Source organism: Simochromis diagramma, unplaced genomic scaffold, assembly GCF_900408965.1.
Source record: "Simochromis diagramma unplaced genomic scaffold, fSimDia1.1 OVJJ01000545.1, whole genome shotgun sequence".
Lineage (NCBI taxonomy): Eukaryota > Metazoa > Chordata > Actinopteri > Cichliformes > Cichlidae > Simochromis > Simochromis diagramma.
Window position 1 is genome coordinate 5091898 of NW_024387371.1, and position 16002 is coordinate 5107899.

At 40.4% G+C, this 16002-nt stretch overlaps 2 protein-coding genes across 4 annotated transcripts in view; one reads left to right on the forward strand and one right to left on the reverse strand.

Annotated features, from left to right (window-relative positions):
• LOC120718969 (ankyrin repeat and SAM domain-containing protein 1A) overlaps window positions 1–11538 on the reverse strand; it is a 31222-nt gene extending 19684 nt beyond the window's left edge. For both annotated transcript variants that reach the window (XM_040007763.1, XM_040007762.1), the window contains exon 1: window positions 10949–11538. In XM_040007763.1, coding sequence (XP_039863697.1) covers window positions 10949–11118 — 170 coding nt within the window. In that variant the 5' untranslated portion in view covers window positions 11119–11538. The remainder of the gene's footprint in view (window positions 1–10948) is intronic.
• A 600-nt stretch (window positions 11539–12138) lies between these two features.
• Window positions 12139–15617, forward strand: taf11 (TAF11 RNA polymerase II, TATA box binding protein (TBP)-associated factor). Of its 2 annotated transcripts, none has more exons than XM_040008167.1 (6): window positions 12139–12236; window positions 12592–12781; window positions 14264–14394; window positions 14488–14575; window positions 14678–14774; window positions 14863–15617. In XM_040008167.1, exons 2-6 carry the CDS (start codon window positions 12614–12616, stop codon window positions 14991–14993), a joined length of 615 nt encoding a protein of 204 aa, XP_039864101.1. In that variant the 5' UTR covers window positions 12139–12236; window positions 12592–12613; the 3' UTR covers window positions 14994–15617. The 2 variants fall into 2 exon arrangements, with proteins under 2 accessions (XP_039864101.1, XP_039864100.1); XM_040008166.1 differs by having other exon boundaries at window positions 12176–12417.
• Window positions 15618–16002: the final 385 nt, after the last annotated feature.

Sequence of the window (16002 nt, forward strand, 5' to 3'; positions counted from 1 at the left end):
GTTTCTTTTAATTTGCAAAGAGCACTGTGGGGAGGAGGGAGGAGAATGATGACAGGAGCGGCGGTAAAGACGGAGTAGTGGGAGTAATTTCAAGAGCTAAAAGAGAGATAGAGTGCCAGGACGGGATAGTGAGGCTCTCTGAAAGACCTTAAAACATCCTAAATAAATCATGTGACTAGGAAATCCCAGCACTAGTGAACCAAATATGTGAGACCAGAGTCATCTGGCATACTGAAAGAGAATTGGAGCAAAACAGCTGGGCCTCACAGAGAATCATAAATGTAAGAAGATTTGTTTAAAAAGAGATGAGAATTTTTCAAAATTTATTTGGTTTTTCAGATATTCTGGGAAAGATGTCTAAAATGCAAAATACTGCCTTGACAGCTGGATAGCTTCATAAATTATTACTGGTAGGAATTTTGATGCTAGCAAGCAAGTAACTTCTGTTAATGAAGCCTGGAGAGAACCGGGCAAAAGAATAGCAGCAGCACAGTGCATTTCCAACTCTTTACAATGTAAAAACAAATTTAAACACACAGTCTGGGAGTCAAACACATTTAAAGATACACTGAAGATTGATCTGTAACATAATCAGTGTGTAGACAGCATGGCAGTGGATGCTCACCCTTATATCAACGCCACTGACAGAGTGTGACTTTGCTCCACATTCACGGCTCGTTTTTGCCGCAGTAATGGCTGTTTTGCCCCCTTAAAATACATCTCCCATAATAGCTCTGAGAACAGCCTGCAATTACACAGTCAGAGCCGTCTCATTAAATAAGTGTCTTGGAAGGCTCTGTAGCCTGCAGAACAATGGGCCTGACAGAGCATGGACGCGCAGAGACGCGCCACTCTACAACTCATAACAGCCTAAGCTGTTTATTTCTTGCAGCAGGTTTTCTGGGTGTCATCCCAACTAGTCAGGCAGCACGCGTGAAGTGGGATATCAAAAGCAGTGCCAGGAGGAAAGACTAGTGGGAACAGATAAAATTCTGTTAGAGAGTGGAAAATATGTGAGCTATGATTATGTCAACTTTTCAGGCACACACACACACACAAATTCACTTCCTGTCTTTTAAAAGTAACCAAATGTGCAGTAGAGAGAACAGCAACACTGTCCTTTGCTTGTCCACTGAACACATCAAAAGGGAGACTGAAACAGACCGCTAGTTGCTGTCCTAGATAAAGAGTTATATAACTGCTTAAAGCAGAAATCCCATATACAAATGAACATAAACATGAACGGAGCAGTGACTACAACTGGAAAATTAAACAAAATGTGCCACAGGGCAGAAAAAAAAAAAAGTAGGAGAGATGCAAGATCATGCACCTTTGATTTTGGTGCAGCCATTGTCTTACACAAGTAAAGGCAACAGTTTACTGTGCACTTTTATGTATCCTGTAGTATATCCACATCCAGAATTTTGACAATCTTCCAGAAAGAAACATTGTGCAAGACAGAAGTCAGCTGTATCATAAGACATATTGCAAGATTTCCCTTTCACATTTTAAGTCATAACCTTTAAGACTGTATTTTTAGGTTGTTTTTACATATTGGTCTTCCTCATCTGTCATGAATCTCTGTTGTGTTATTGCCACTAGAAAAAGAGGGGAAATCTAAAAATACCACACAGAAACAAACAGTGTTTCACATCATCCTCATGACCCCAAACATAAAAACCACAAACAAACAGGAGCACGTATTATTCTACTGCTGCAATATTTCACTTTTAATCAGGGATATAGCATTAATCCTATCAAAATCACCTCCACGCAGAGGGAATGAAGATGTCAGCTCATTACATTTTCTCACTGTCACAGTATTTCAGTTTGCTATTAACAGAGGTGCCTGCAGCAGCAGCTTTAAGCGCAGTACAAGTGTTACGTCCTCTGAGCATTTTGGCAGCGTGGTACTCAAGGGCATGAGTCAGAGTGGTGCTCGACAATCCACTTCATCCTCTTACTACGGCTCACAACCAACCTAACTGAGGGATGGGGCTTAGGCCCATAGCTGGGCAATGGTCAAAACAGAGTTGATTTGGTTGGTTTGGGAGGGGGCATATTCATGGGAACTGACTGAGGAATTCCTGTTTGAAAGGCTGAGCTAATCCTTAATTTGCCTGAGGGAATATCAGCAGGATGAGGCCTAAGTTTGAAAGAGATTCTGGAGGACTGTAATTCTGCTTTGTACAAAGCCTGGCTACAAAGAGATGGAAAATGCTCTTATCCATCCTCATCTTTTTTTTTTTTTTTTTTTTTTTTTTAAAACCGTCTTTACTTTATTGGTTTAACAATATTATATTAGTCATATATACTGAATATTTAGGCTTAATAATAAACTTCTCTTTCCCTCAAGTCCAAAAGTCACTGATGTATTATTTATTTAGACCAATTTATCTCATTGAAGTATGGTTTTCAGTCTTGAAATTAAATCATGTTGAATACAAACAAATCAAGTCTGTATTGCAGTTTTATCCATATTCAATAAACCCAGTAATAGAAGCAAGTAAAATCCCATTTTAGTCCCACTGTTTACAATATTTCTTGCTTAAAATGTTTAAACAGCAGACAGTATGCAAATTAAAACAGAGACTAGAGCATCAAACATCTCAAAAATGTTCAAACAATATTAAAATCAAGGTATCTGAATATTTAATTGTTTTAGCCACTGATAGATGGGCTGGGAAACCCTATGACTAAATTTGCTACCTAATGGTGGGTGTCGGGTACAAAGGCCGTATGGGTTGCTGACTCATCTAAAGCTAGTCAGCAATGAATAGCAGACTGATCACACCCCTTTCTCATTTCTTAGTTCTTCTGCATATTTGTCACACTTTATTATTTTATATAAACAAATTCTAATATTCAACAAAGAGAACCCAAGTAAATACAAAATTCAGCTTTTAAATGGTAATTCCATATATTAAAAAGAAAAAAAGCTATTCAACCCTACCTGGCCCTGTGTGGAAAACTACTTTGCCCCTCCTTGTTAAATCATGAATTAAGTGTGATCAACTACATTTTTTTGGAAAGCTGAGTTCAAGTTTATTAGCCACACCCAGACCTGATTACTGCCAGACCCATTAAAGGAGGAAGTCACTTAAATAGAGCCTGTGAAGTCAAGTAGACTAAAGGCAACACATCATGCCACGAGAAAAAGAAACTTGGGAACAAATGAGAAACAAAGTGACTGATATCAGTCTGGAAAAGGTTTGGGACTCCAAGGAAACACGGTGAGAGCCATTACGCACAAATGGAGAAAATATGAATACTGGTAAACCTTCCCAGGAGTGGTCAGCCTACCAAGAGTGCATCAACAACTCATCCAGGAAGTCAGAACAGAAGCTGGAATAAAATCTAAATCTAAAATCAGGCCTTACTCGCCTCACTTAAGGTTAGAGGTCATGATTCAACAATAAGAAAGAGACAAATGGCATCTAGGGTGAAATTAACTGCTGACAAAAACCACACAAAGGCTTGTATTACATTTGCCAAAACACATTTTGATGATGCCCGTGACTTTTGGGAAAATATTCTGTGGACTGATGAAAAAGTCTGACTCCTGTTACCTCAAGAAAAATACAGTATTTCATTAAGAGAACGTCATACCAACAGTCAAAAGTGGAGGTGGTAGTGTGATGGTCTGGAACTGCTTTGCTGCTTCAGAATTGGGACAACTTGCTGTAATTGATGGAACCATGAATTCTGCTCTCTGCCAGAAAATCCAGAAGGAAAATGTCTGGCTGTAAGTTTGTGCAACAGTTGGTACAACAAGCAATACGTTTAGGGGGCAATTTGTTGACTATGAGGAAAAAGTAAGTTCCTTTAATGAATAAAATCGTAATCTCTTTGTCTAAGTATCAGAAATATGCAAAATGCAAAATCATGGCACTGCAGGTATAATAAAAACCTCAGCACTTTATCATTATTTGATCAACATTCCCAAAAGCTTACATCATCTTGGGCCAGTGAACTCATGTCATTTATAGTAAAGCTGCATTCGTTTGCACACATCTACATTAGCTAACATTACGTGTAGCTCTTTTATTATTAACAAACAGTGTGATGTAAATTACAATGTTTTAGCACATTATTTCATCTGTGAACATGATTTCTGCCAGAGTCATGTCAGATACTCTAAGGATTTTTATTAGTTTGGAGTTAAACATAACAAACACGATAATCCAGCAAAATATAATCAAATATCTAATTTTTAAACTGAGAGTGCATCAGTGGTAAAAATAACATACGGTGCATGTAAATGTTTATTCATTGAGCCCCGGGAAAAGAGCAAGGCAAAATGCAGTAGTAGGTTTAAGCAAATAAGAACCCAGGTGTGTGTGAACCCAGTGTCAAATAAACAGATTTGCCCTCCAGCCTATTAGCAGTGTAACCACACTGCCAGGGATTAGTCTAGGCCAGGGCAGTGAGCCCAGCAGTGACTGGCACATGTCGCCCACCGTCAGGGAAATTGGGCTTAATTATGCATACTGCTGCCGGGTGCTGCAACCAGATGCCCTGCTGCCAAATAGTCTACTCGAACGTCTTCTCAGCAGAGACTGAAGCACCGGCCAGAGTTCCCTATGCCTGCTAAGTACTACACTCACTGACTTGATAAACAAAGAAGAAAAAAAAAAAAAGACTGTTAAGATGAAAACATCTAATTGATGTTAGGACCGAAGAGCTATGACTGTAATTAAGCAGTACGTGCTCATCATACACATTGTTACAGATGAAATTACAGGAGAGCGTGTTTATAGCTACAAAGCAGTATAACGAGTTAGTTGGCACAGGGAAACGTATTAGGCAACTAAATTTCAAATGCATGACACAAGTATGGCACGGCTTCAACAAGTCTGTGACTAACAAGTCTTAAAGCTACTGATAAAGAGAACTTCTTGGTCATGTGGTTTATCGTTTTGACCATTTATGGAGAAGCTTTTCTAGAACTCATAGTGAGCTCATGTTGTATTAGGTATCAAATAGAATTTTATTCATGCCCAACAGCTGTGTGACACTGTGTTTAGGTACATTATTGTTAGCTAAATGACTATGGCAAAATTCATCAGTGAAGATACACAATGCTCCCTGCTTTGGTGATTAGGGCGTACACATAATACATCTCAAGCTAGCAGAAATATCCCAGTGAGAACAGTGTTATGCGACAGGTTAAGAGATCACCTGAGTTATTACAGGGAATCCTAAGGGGAACTCAAATGTCTCTATGAGATATCATAACAATCGCTACAATAGTTGTCAGCAGACTTTACTCTGAACCACAAATGAAAGCCTTGTGGTTCCAATTGTGGTTGTATCCTCTGGGGACTAGGGTTGACCATAATTTCAAGGCAAGCCACATAGTTGCTGCTGAGATATTTTAGCTTGGATCAAAGTGGAGGACCCACTGATCGCCCACTTTGATTAAAGTGCTTCAAAAAGAATCCTTGAGGCAAAAGGGCTTTGAAATTAGTTAAATAAATGAACAGTCTCATTCATTTCAGAAATCCTAACTGTGACGATAAACATTTCAACAAGGCTCGCGAACAGTATCGATCTTGTTTTAGTGCTACCAGAGTCTGAAACACTTCAAACTGTGTGACAGACATGCAGCAGCTCAGCAGGCGACACAGTCTTGATGAAGCCTGATTAAGACTTCATGCCTCATAAATACACCACACTGAGCACTTCACAGTGCAACTGTGTTACAGCAGGAGGTGTGAATACATGTCATATGCCCACTATGATCAGAGCAGTCCAGTGCGAGGCAGCATAATCAAGATGACTTGCATGGAAAATGCTGGAGGTGAGGTAGGTAGACGTAAAAAGAATGAGATGGAACAAGAATACTTTTAATCGCAGATTCACAGCTGATGCTCCTGCACATGAAACATCTGAATGTTTGCCCTGGCATCCGCTGAGCCTTTTGCTTGAAAGAACAAGCTCATGTTCAGTTTCAGCTCAAATCTTGCTGAATTGATAGGCAGTTATTTTCTGTTATGCACACAAGCCAATTCTTGAAATTGATTTTCTGTAGAATCCAGTTAGAGTTATTTAAGATTCTCAGTTTTGCTGAGAAGAAATTCGCCAGCACAGTCATTCTTTAAATTTGACACAATGACTTTTAAAATGACTCTGACACTAATCTCCCCTTCTTTGTGGTGATCTGTGGGTGTGAATATGAAAGTAGATGCATTTCTGCATTTCACAGGTACAGTCTGGTGTGAATCTGCCTAGTCACAGGTTAAATCATTCCAGAGAACTTTGTTCAGTTTCTTTCTTACATTTTGCAGGAAGACCAAAGCAAAGGGGAATTTAAAAAAAGAAAAGAAAAGAAAGAAAGACTGAGGCAAATTTGTTTCCTGTGTCAACACACTGGGGGCACTGTCATTAATCTGGCTACAAGTACAACATGTTTTAAGTTTGAGGTGGAGTAGAGGTTGGTGTGGGCCCAGCAGGTGGGCCGCTGAGTCTGCTGAGAGCAGCAGAGTGTGAGATAAAAGAGGACGCCGCCTAGAAGGCAAGGCAAATGAAAAGGTCTGGTCTGGGGGCTGCAAGTAGCCAGTGAACACATGTGGGCCTGCACACAACAAGAAAGTTTCTTCTTATAAATTTGGTCAAAATGGGCACACACACACACACACACACACACAAATAGCAAGCTCATCAACGTTAGTTTATATTTGTCCATTTGCTACTAAACGTTTTTTAGTAGCTGGTGTTAAATACGGTTCACATAAACACATGACCATAAGAGTCAGTGTAGGTGTCTGTGTGTAGCTGTCATATCAACTTCTGTTTCTTTAATGCAGGAAGAGCAGATAGAAAGTGTAAATGACAGCATTTTATCTCAGAAACCCGATGAGTTTCAGGACCACATGTTTTTCCATTACTCCACTGGACTGTACATAAATCTCTGTAATGTCAGCTGAACCATAGCCCCAAATTGGGGCTATTGATTTGATATTCAAAGTAAAATAAATCTTTTGGAAGTCTCTGAACATCTAGGCGCCTAGATGTTTACCCCCCTTAATTATATTTTAATTTTAGACTGGTTCAAAGCAGCCTTTTCCCCACAAAGCTAATGAAGAACCCCTTGACCCACTTGGATGAAATCTATTTTTAGCCAACCAGCACTAGTTTAAAATATGGAGGGCTACATACTGCATGGGAAGGATGCTGTATTTGTCGGCTTCTGCTCCCACCTCTCACACATATGTGGAATTCATCACTACTGAGTGCCTTTCAGCCTGCTTTCTCAGGCTACACAAACACGAGCCGGAAACATAACGCATAGAGCAGAGCATCCCAAACTCAGATGCTCTTGGAATGCTAACATGGTGGTGTTAGATTTCCCAGCTACCACTGCTCCCTCCTGGGTTGAAGCAGCTACAAATTCTTTCAGTTCAGAGGTCAACACAGGATGAAATGTAACTGCCATGCCTGCTGCTGGCCCAGATTTCTACCGGGAAATGATTTGAGGCTCTTTGTGGTTGTGAAAAAGTAGACGCTACCTTCTTAACACAGACTTTCATGCAAAATGTCTCAAAATGGCATTTTGTGAAGAAAGTCCAGCTTTTCTGAAGCACAGCTAAGGACAGTGGGTGTCCAAACCCCGCTGTGAGCCCGTCATTTTGTACACACGTCATCCCTGCCACCCATCTTCACACATACTTGCACACTGGTCGCAATACAAAGAGAAGCTAGAGGAAATAGTGTTTTCAAAAGGACAGTAGGTGCAAGTTCTCCTGCAGCATATATTCTCTCGGCTGACAGCAGCCTGACAGCATGGGTCTGCTTGGGATGAGCCAGAAATTGTGGATGTAATGGGATGGAAAGATCTGGAGTTTTGCCCAAGCCTCTTAAAATGCTAACCAAGTATCAAAGCTGATGATCCTAGCGAGCATTCAGAAAGCAGAAAAACATCCTTTAGGAAAACTATATTTCAAGAGACCTTCGTGAATATCTTAAGCCGATGTTTATCTCCAAACACTGAAAAAGCCCCACTTCTTTCAGTCAACATCTTTCAGAAGCATACGGCTAAATAAGAACTCTTAATAGGTGGTCCAGTTCAGTCCAAATGACAGCTCAATTTTCTTTGTAAAACTAAAAAAAAAAAAAAAAAGTATAGAAAAGCCCCAGAATGGTCTTTTTTGGGCTGAAATGAATATGAAAAGCACCATTTGACGCTTTGTCAGTGGGACAAAGGACACGGCTGTGGAACTGGGAGACCAACCCTCATCTGGCTAAGCTCTCAGAACGTCTGTCCAGGACTCCATGCATTCCTCCGTTAATTTCCCCTCAGTGGGCAAGCACTTTCCCTGCCAGGGACTTGTCTTACCTCCGGTGTAACCGCTGCAGCTGCTTGTGTTTGGATGACCTGGGCCAGGAAATACTAGTGTTGGTCTCTTCCTGTATACCTCTGGGTTCAAAAAGGGTCATAGGGCTTCTAGTAAAAACTACAGTATGGAGGAAAAACAAGTAAATATATGCCTTAAAATTAGATTAATGTAACTTAAATAGAGTAGCCGCCGGTGTGCTGTAGTACTAAAAAGGTTACACTGTGATCTTACTACTTGAGGAAGCCCTGCCCAGCTCGTTTCGGTGTTAATGGAGCACCATGGAACAAATGTTTGGGGCGGCAGGGGTGTTAAACACGCCGGGGGTCAGTGTCTGTACCATGGCAACGGCTGGGATGCCGCCTCCTGGGAAAGCAGACATTCAGCCGAGCAGAGCTGTACAACAGCCTGCGCACAAAAACACTGCAAGTCGTAACATGCGTTCCATTCCAGAGTACACACACACACACGCGCACACAAACATCAAGGAATGGGACAAAAGTTGATTAGCTCACTCATCTGCATCGCCTGTGGTTTCTTTCTGCGATAAACGAGTAGGTTTTTCCACTATATTGAATGTACAAGGTCAAATACAAACAGCAACTGACAACAGCAATAACTGTCATTATATGTCATCTCATATAACTGAGCCTGAAAAGCAACTTGAAGTGAGGAAAAGTGTTATTACACAAGTAGAAGTGAACATGGAATCAAGCGGAGGTACAAGCTGACACAACCAGAACAGGCGAAAATTCGCCAAAGAAAGCTGTCTTAGCCACAGATCAAATCTCCTCTGACAGGATTACAGGCCTGCACTTTCTAACAATGGATGATGAATGGGTTGCAAAGAGATTTTGATAAAAGGGGGGTTGGAAAAAACATGCACATACAAACCCACAGCCTGTGCCACTGTACCAATCCACTGTAATACCCTTAGATGTATTGACATTTTCATTGTGGAAACTAAATCAAATGTCATGCAGAACAGAAACAGCCCTCCAAAGCAGCCAGTCATAGTCAACACTCATGCAAATTCTTATAAGAGCCTGTCCAGTGTTCTCAAGTGTCGCCAGCCAGAAGCTTTTTAGATCCACACACACACCACCTATTCATTTATTCATTTCCTCCCGAGCCTAGCCAATAATTTCCCAGAGATCCCATTGCCAAACACCGATTGCTCAAGACAAATGAGATGACACAATGGGCTCGCCAGTACGCCCACGGAGCAGTGAGGATGAGACGAGTCAGCCTTCACCGCATGACATTTCTGAATTGGATTTCCAATTAGGAGAATTTAATGTAATAATCTCAAGCAAATCTTGCAGTCTCCACTAAGTAACACAGTGGCGCATCACCCCGAGCTTTGCCTTAACACTTATCCCTCAGAGGAAGGCGGCTGTTACCGGGAAACCCAAGGGAGCAATTTTATATGATTGACATACACTTAACCACAGACAGGCAACCTGCAGGTTGTATGAGAGGCAGCATTTAGAAAAGCTATAAGCCTTATATTTTTAAAGAGTCGACTCTTTTTCAACAAAAGGACTTTTAAATTCTTTCTTTGCAGGTTTTCATATTGTGCGTAACACACTGTGTAAACCACAGAAACTTCATGATTAAAACAAACAAACATGATCTGTCACCAGAGAGAAAAACAAGAATCAAACTGTGGCGAGCCAATAATGCAGATAACATACAGCACAAAATGAAAAATACCTTATCTGATTTTTTTTTAATGTTCTCAACATCTGCACAACCTTACAGGGATCGTATACTTCTACTAAGGGCTTGTCCCTTTAGTACATCTTTTAGCTTTACCCAGTGTGTGATTTTGGGTAATTGAATCAGATTATGTCCACAGTCACTATCAATTGCAGACAATACAGTGTGGACAAGTATGACAGCTACTTTATATAACTCTGGGCTGTTTTTTCAGTTTTTAATAGTGACCTCATAACTACTGAAGGCTGACAGAGAGAGCAGGAGGAAGGAGAGCTAACTCTTTCTAACCATACAGAGTAGGTCTTTAATAGATGTGACAAACCACATCAAATGTTTACCTCACTGAGGACTTCCTCCAGTGACTACTAAAAAGAGAAAGTCATATTCCTGGTTCACACAAGTCTGAGGATAGTCAATAAGGTTTCATACGACAAAGATTTCCTTATAATAAGATAATTTTGCTAAACAATGAGAATCCAATTGTGAGAAGACTTTCCATCTCCAGACCTGTGACTGTGTTCACGTCCAGACTCTATGTAAGCATTATAATTACTGACACATCTGCAATTCGTTTCTTTAAACGTAATCGTGGGCCGATTCGTTGCAGATTTCTTTAGTTAAGTTGCATAATTTCCTCTCAGGCTGTTTGTGCACATTACAGTAGAAATGGCAGTAACACAGGAGGTGTAGGCTAACAAAGAAGCATGCCACTGCTTGGGCGCTGCACTGGTTTGGCTTGCGATTGTTTGACAATGCAGGGAAGCATGCAAACATGAAACATCGTTTCTTGCAGTAACAATAAAGGATTGGGTAATATTCGCCAGGGGCAAAGCTGCTGTCTGTCTCCCATGTAGTCAGAGCCACCTCGCCTCGGCTTTCCCTAAGATTACCTGAGCAGACTGGAGAGCGGATGAGAGGAGGCGCCGTGGCCACCGCTGTTGCCGCTTCCACCGGTCCCAGACGATCCGCCAGCGGACTGTCGCTTCCCGGATAAAAGCTTCTCCACGGCAGCCAGGTTTCCCGTGCGCGCCGCTTCAAGAAGCTCCTGCTCCTTTCCCATCGCGGATCCCAGAAAGAAATCAAAGGAGGCGCGGGGAAAAGAAGGAAAAAGGGGAGGGGGGGTCGGTTATGGGAGTGAAATTCCTGTGCGAGCCCCTCTTTCTCCCAACCTCAAGTTATTCCTCAGTGCTGCTAAGTGTGAAGGGGAAACAAAAGCTCCCTCCGCCGCGCTGGATCCGTCCGACCCGATCCACGGGTGCTTCTGGCGCTCACTGGAGTGAAAAGTTTCCTTCAACAGCACGGCGCATCGAACAAACTTCCTCTGACCAGACCACTGAGCGTCGTCCGTCACTTCCTCGAAACTGCCCTTTCTTTATGCATCTCCAGTCCGAAACCCTTCAGACGCACAAGCACACACACACACACACATTTATACCCCCTATCACCGCCGCCCTTACTGCTTCAATCAGAAGGTGGATGGATATAAGCAAGATGGCGCATCGGATAGAGACAGGCAGGATTTACCCATTCAGTGCTTTTAAGATCTGTTCGCCTCTGACCTCTTGTATCCACAGTAAACGTCCATACATAGTCCCTTAATTACTTACTAAACGCTTTATAAATTACTGATTGGTAGTCTGTAAGTATAAATAATACTACTAGTAATAATATCAATAATAATAACAATAAGAAGAAGAACACAAATTAAGAATAAATATTTATGAATAACTATAACTGTGAATTACTCTTACTATCAATGGAACTACCTGACATTAGCAGCTAGGCAACTCTAATCGTATTAATTCCGGTCAAATTAATAAATGTTTTACATCATTTTGTCCAGTGAAAGTAGATAATCTGGGAAATAACAAGAGAAAACCAAGGAATATATAATGTTTTATTTATTTCAGACAGAAGCCACTTGCAGCCTGAATATTTACTGAATATTGCGCTGTAATTAAGGGGCAAAAAGACAAAGTAAAATGAAACGAACAAACAAATGAACGAACATCGTCCTGTTTATTCCTAACATCTGAACGTTACTTCCATAGTCCTTCGCTGGTTACTTCACAGAAGGCGGTGTTAATAAAGTTCGTACAAAACGGAAACGGAAATGCGTATGCTGTGTTAGCAACATTACCAGGGAAATTAGCCATTTAATGCATCGTACCTCTTACTGTAGGCGGTTACGTATTTATATAATTCGTAGCTACTGCGTTCATTAGAATATAATTTTGTGTACTGGGGTATATTATATCAATCAGGCATGTGTTAGCCCCCGCTAGCTTCTAATTATCGTTAGCTTAAATTGACGACCAGACTGTTACCGCTGCTTTGTTGACGCCTAGCTGCGTACAGGGTATGTGCATACTCGTTTGTTTGGTTTTTGTAAAGTTTTATCCACACACTGCTATTAATACTAATGTACCTCATTTCTGGGCTATCTAGCTAAAACAATTAAGTAAGTTAGCTAATTGTAGCTAGCTTTTTAGAGTTGGGGTAAGTATCTCATCAACTTCTTTGATATTTGCAGAATCTAAAGTGAAATTAGTAAAATGGCAGACCCTGCACGGATCAAGAGTGATGATTCACTTGAGAGGACATCTCCTACCGACGAGGAGCACCTGAAGTCCGAGGAGAGTGAAAATCCTTCAGCCACAGAAAAACCTGCAAATGAAAACCTAGAGACATCGTCGCAAGATCAGCCTAAAGAAAATAAACATGTGAGTTTCGGAGCGTCATTTGCACAAGTTATTCAAGAAAGAGGTTATAAAAGAAAAAGTGGGATAAGTAGGGCGATGAAGAAAGTAAACAGGAGTACTGGAAGGCTAGACGCACTGCATAGGCTTGTAGTGAGATGTATGCGAGGAAGGAGAAAAAGAACTTGTATCGACTGGTAGACGGAGAAATCAAGATGGAAAGTATTTGAAGACGGTTAGGGCGATTAAGGATAGAGATGGAAATATGGTAACAAATGACCCGTGGATCTAGAGAGAGGAAATGATTGGGTGCCAAGGGAGGATTGCTGTTACAGCATGATAAGGCAGGAGTGGCAGAGAAGTAGGCAGAGAAAGGTGTTGCAGGACATGTACAAGGATATTGAGACAATGGTGATGTGTGCAGCAGGAATTACATATAGGTTAAAGGTACATCAGGATAACAGATGAGGTCAGGTAGGTCATAGTTTATGTGAATTTTGATGTTTTCAGACTGCGTTGTGGTCTGTTAGTGGGAATGGGGAGCAGATAGAAGAGAGGTGGAGATATGTGTTGGAGAGAAGAGGAATCAAAGTCAGTAGAAGCAAACAGAATACATGTACTTGAATGAGAGGGGAATAGGCTTAAAAGTGAAGATGTAAGGAGCTGAGGTACTGAGTGTAGATTAGTCTATAAATGTATGGGCTCAGCCATCCAAAGCAATGAACCGTGCAAAACGGAAGTGAACAAGGGAATGCAGCCATGGTGGAGCGAGTGAAGACGCTTGTCAGGGGTCATTTATGCCAGAATGATAGCAGCAAGGGTGGAAGGGTTACACGATGGTAATGAGACCTGCAATGATGTGTTGTTTGGAGACAGTGGGGGTAACAAAAAGACAGGGGGTGGAGTTTAAGGATGCTAAGATTTTCTTTGGGAGTGACCAGTATGGACAGGGCTAGACATAAGTATATCAGAGGGTCACCTCAGGTTGAGTATTTTGGAGACAAAGTTGGAGAATCAAGGCTGAGATGGTTCTAATACCTACAGAGGAGGGATGGTGGATTTACTGGACAAAAGATGTTAAAGATGAAGCTGACAGACAGAAGGTAAAGAAGAAGACCACAGAGAGGTTTATGAATGTAGTGAAGGAGGACATATAGGAGTTTGGTGTATAATAAAACAGGATGAGATGCAGGCAGATGATCCACTGAAGAAACCCCTAAAGAGAGCAGCCAAAACAAGAAGACCCTAGACAGTTGGTTGACAAACTTAAATGTACTGTTTCAGTTTCATTTTAAATAAATATTGTATTACAGTAAAATTAATGTTACATTAAAAATCATTTAACTGACCATATGTATACTAAAAAGTTTAAACCAACAAAAATCCTAAAACCTGAATGATCAGATTTGAATTTTTAGGTTGTCATTTGTGTTTTTGTTATGTGGTTTCACAGTGGTGTCTCTTTCTTTGTAGTATTTCTGAATAATTTTGTCTTCCACTGGATAGGAAACACCAGGGGGAGAAGATGAGGAAGAGGGAACCTCTGGCCAGCCTCCTTTGAAAAGGTTAAAAGTGGAACCTGAGAAGAAAAAGGAGAAGCGGCACAAGGTTGATGAAGATGAAATACAGAAGATGCAGTAAGACGACCTTTTTAATCTCACAGATCATCATTCTTATTCTTGAAATCATGTAATTTGCGAAAATTCGCCATAACGCCATAACATTTTCAGAGTTTTGGTGTCATCATTTTCTGAAGAGCAGCTGAATCGCTATGAAATGTACAGACGTTCTGCATTCCCGAAGGCTGCCATTAAAAGGGTAAGTTTTTTTTTTTTGTTTTTTTTTAATAATAATAGAGGAAGTATTAAAAAACCCTGAAAATGTTGTATTGATTTGATGTCTCTTATTTTAATATTCTAGCTCATCCAGTCAATAACAGGATCATCTGTGTCCCAGAATGTTGTTATTGCCATGTCTGGTATTGCAAAGGTCTTTGCTGGGGAAATTGTCGAGGAAGGTTAGTTGGAGGATTTAAGAAAACCGAAATCACCCAGACTACAAGGTTGTATGAATTATAGTTTCATGAGGTGTCTTTGCCTTTACAGCTCTGGATGTTTGTGAGAAGTGGGGAGACACACCACCACTTCAGCCCAAGCACATGAGGGAAGCAGTGAGGAGGCTGAAGAGTAGAGATCAGATTCCCAACACGAAGTACAAGAACATTCTCTTTCACTGACACACCTGAGCTGCAGATTGTATGAGGATGACGGATAAATGCCAGTAATTTAATAAGTGGTGCAGAGCATATGGAAAACTCACCATGAAGCCACTTAACACATCTTGCAGCCAAGCAGGCAGTGACTGCAGTCCTGAAGAGCAGTCAAGGCAGCTGCTAAATAAAGCTGAGTTGTCATTCACCCCTCAAAGTCGAGGTAAACGTTTTTCTCATCATTAAATTGGTTGCAACTAAACAGTGAGAAATTATAGTTTTATTTAAAACATGTTTTATATTTTAATAGTCAATGTTTCTTTTTCTTTTTGACTGAAACATTTTAATGTGATTAGGACCAAGCTGAAAATGCAAACATCATTTTTAGTTTGATTCCATATTTAAAAGCCTTCGAATCATTTAAGACCCTTCTTCTCTGTAGCCAATAGTATTAGTTGTTTGACCATGAACTGGAATTGGAAATAGTTTGGACTCAAGACAGACTTGATGGAAAAACTGGGTGCTTGACATTTGTTACTTCAGTTTATATTTTTGTGCAGGTTGTAAACAAGAAGATGAATTCTGTTTAAACTGTATTTGTAAATATTGTACTTTTGAGATTAAAGACAAGTTTGCATTATACTAGTAAAATGAGCAGAATGATACTTTGAGTTTTTTGCTCAGACAGCGCCATAAATTCGCTGATACATTGTAACATACAAACATGCATTCAGTTGAAAAAGATAAAGACAAAATGTGTTTAGCAATTAATCATTTATTTATTTTTTTTACTTAAATTAATCTCTACATACTACGTTTGGTTCACAGAACCAATTTAAAATTAGTCTTAATTAAGTGTTGAAGACAATATAAAATTCTATTTAATCCTACACAACTCACAAAAAAAGTGTCCAAACATTTGCATCACTTAGAAAGATTTCACAATTACTCCTCCAGTCATTTCTAGTGATTTACATGAAAACAAGTGCAATCTCCACTATACCACACAGGTGCAAGTAATCCACAAGGTATAATC

Coding starts and splice junctions, on each gene's coding strand:
- taf11 (XM_040008167.1), top strand. CDS start 12,614: ATGGCAGACCCTGCACGGATCAAGAGTGATGATTCACTTGAGAGGACA. Junction 14,576..14,677: donor CGAAGGCTGCCATTAAAAGG/GTAAGTTTTTTT, acceptor TTAATATTCTAG/CTCATCCAGTCAATAACAGG. Junction 14,775..14,862: donor TGGGGAAATTGTCGAGGAAG/GTTAGTTGGAGG, acceptor TTGCCTTTACAG/CTCTGGATGTTTGTGAGAAG.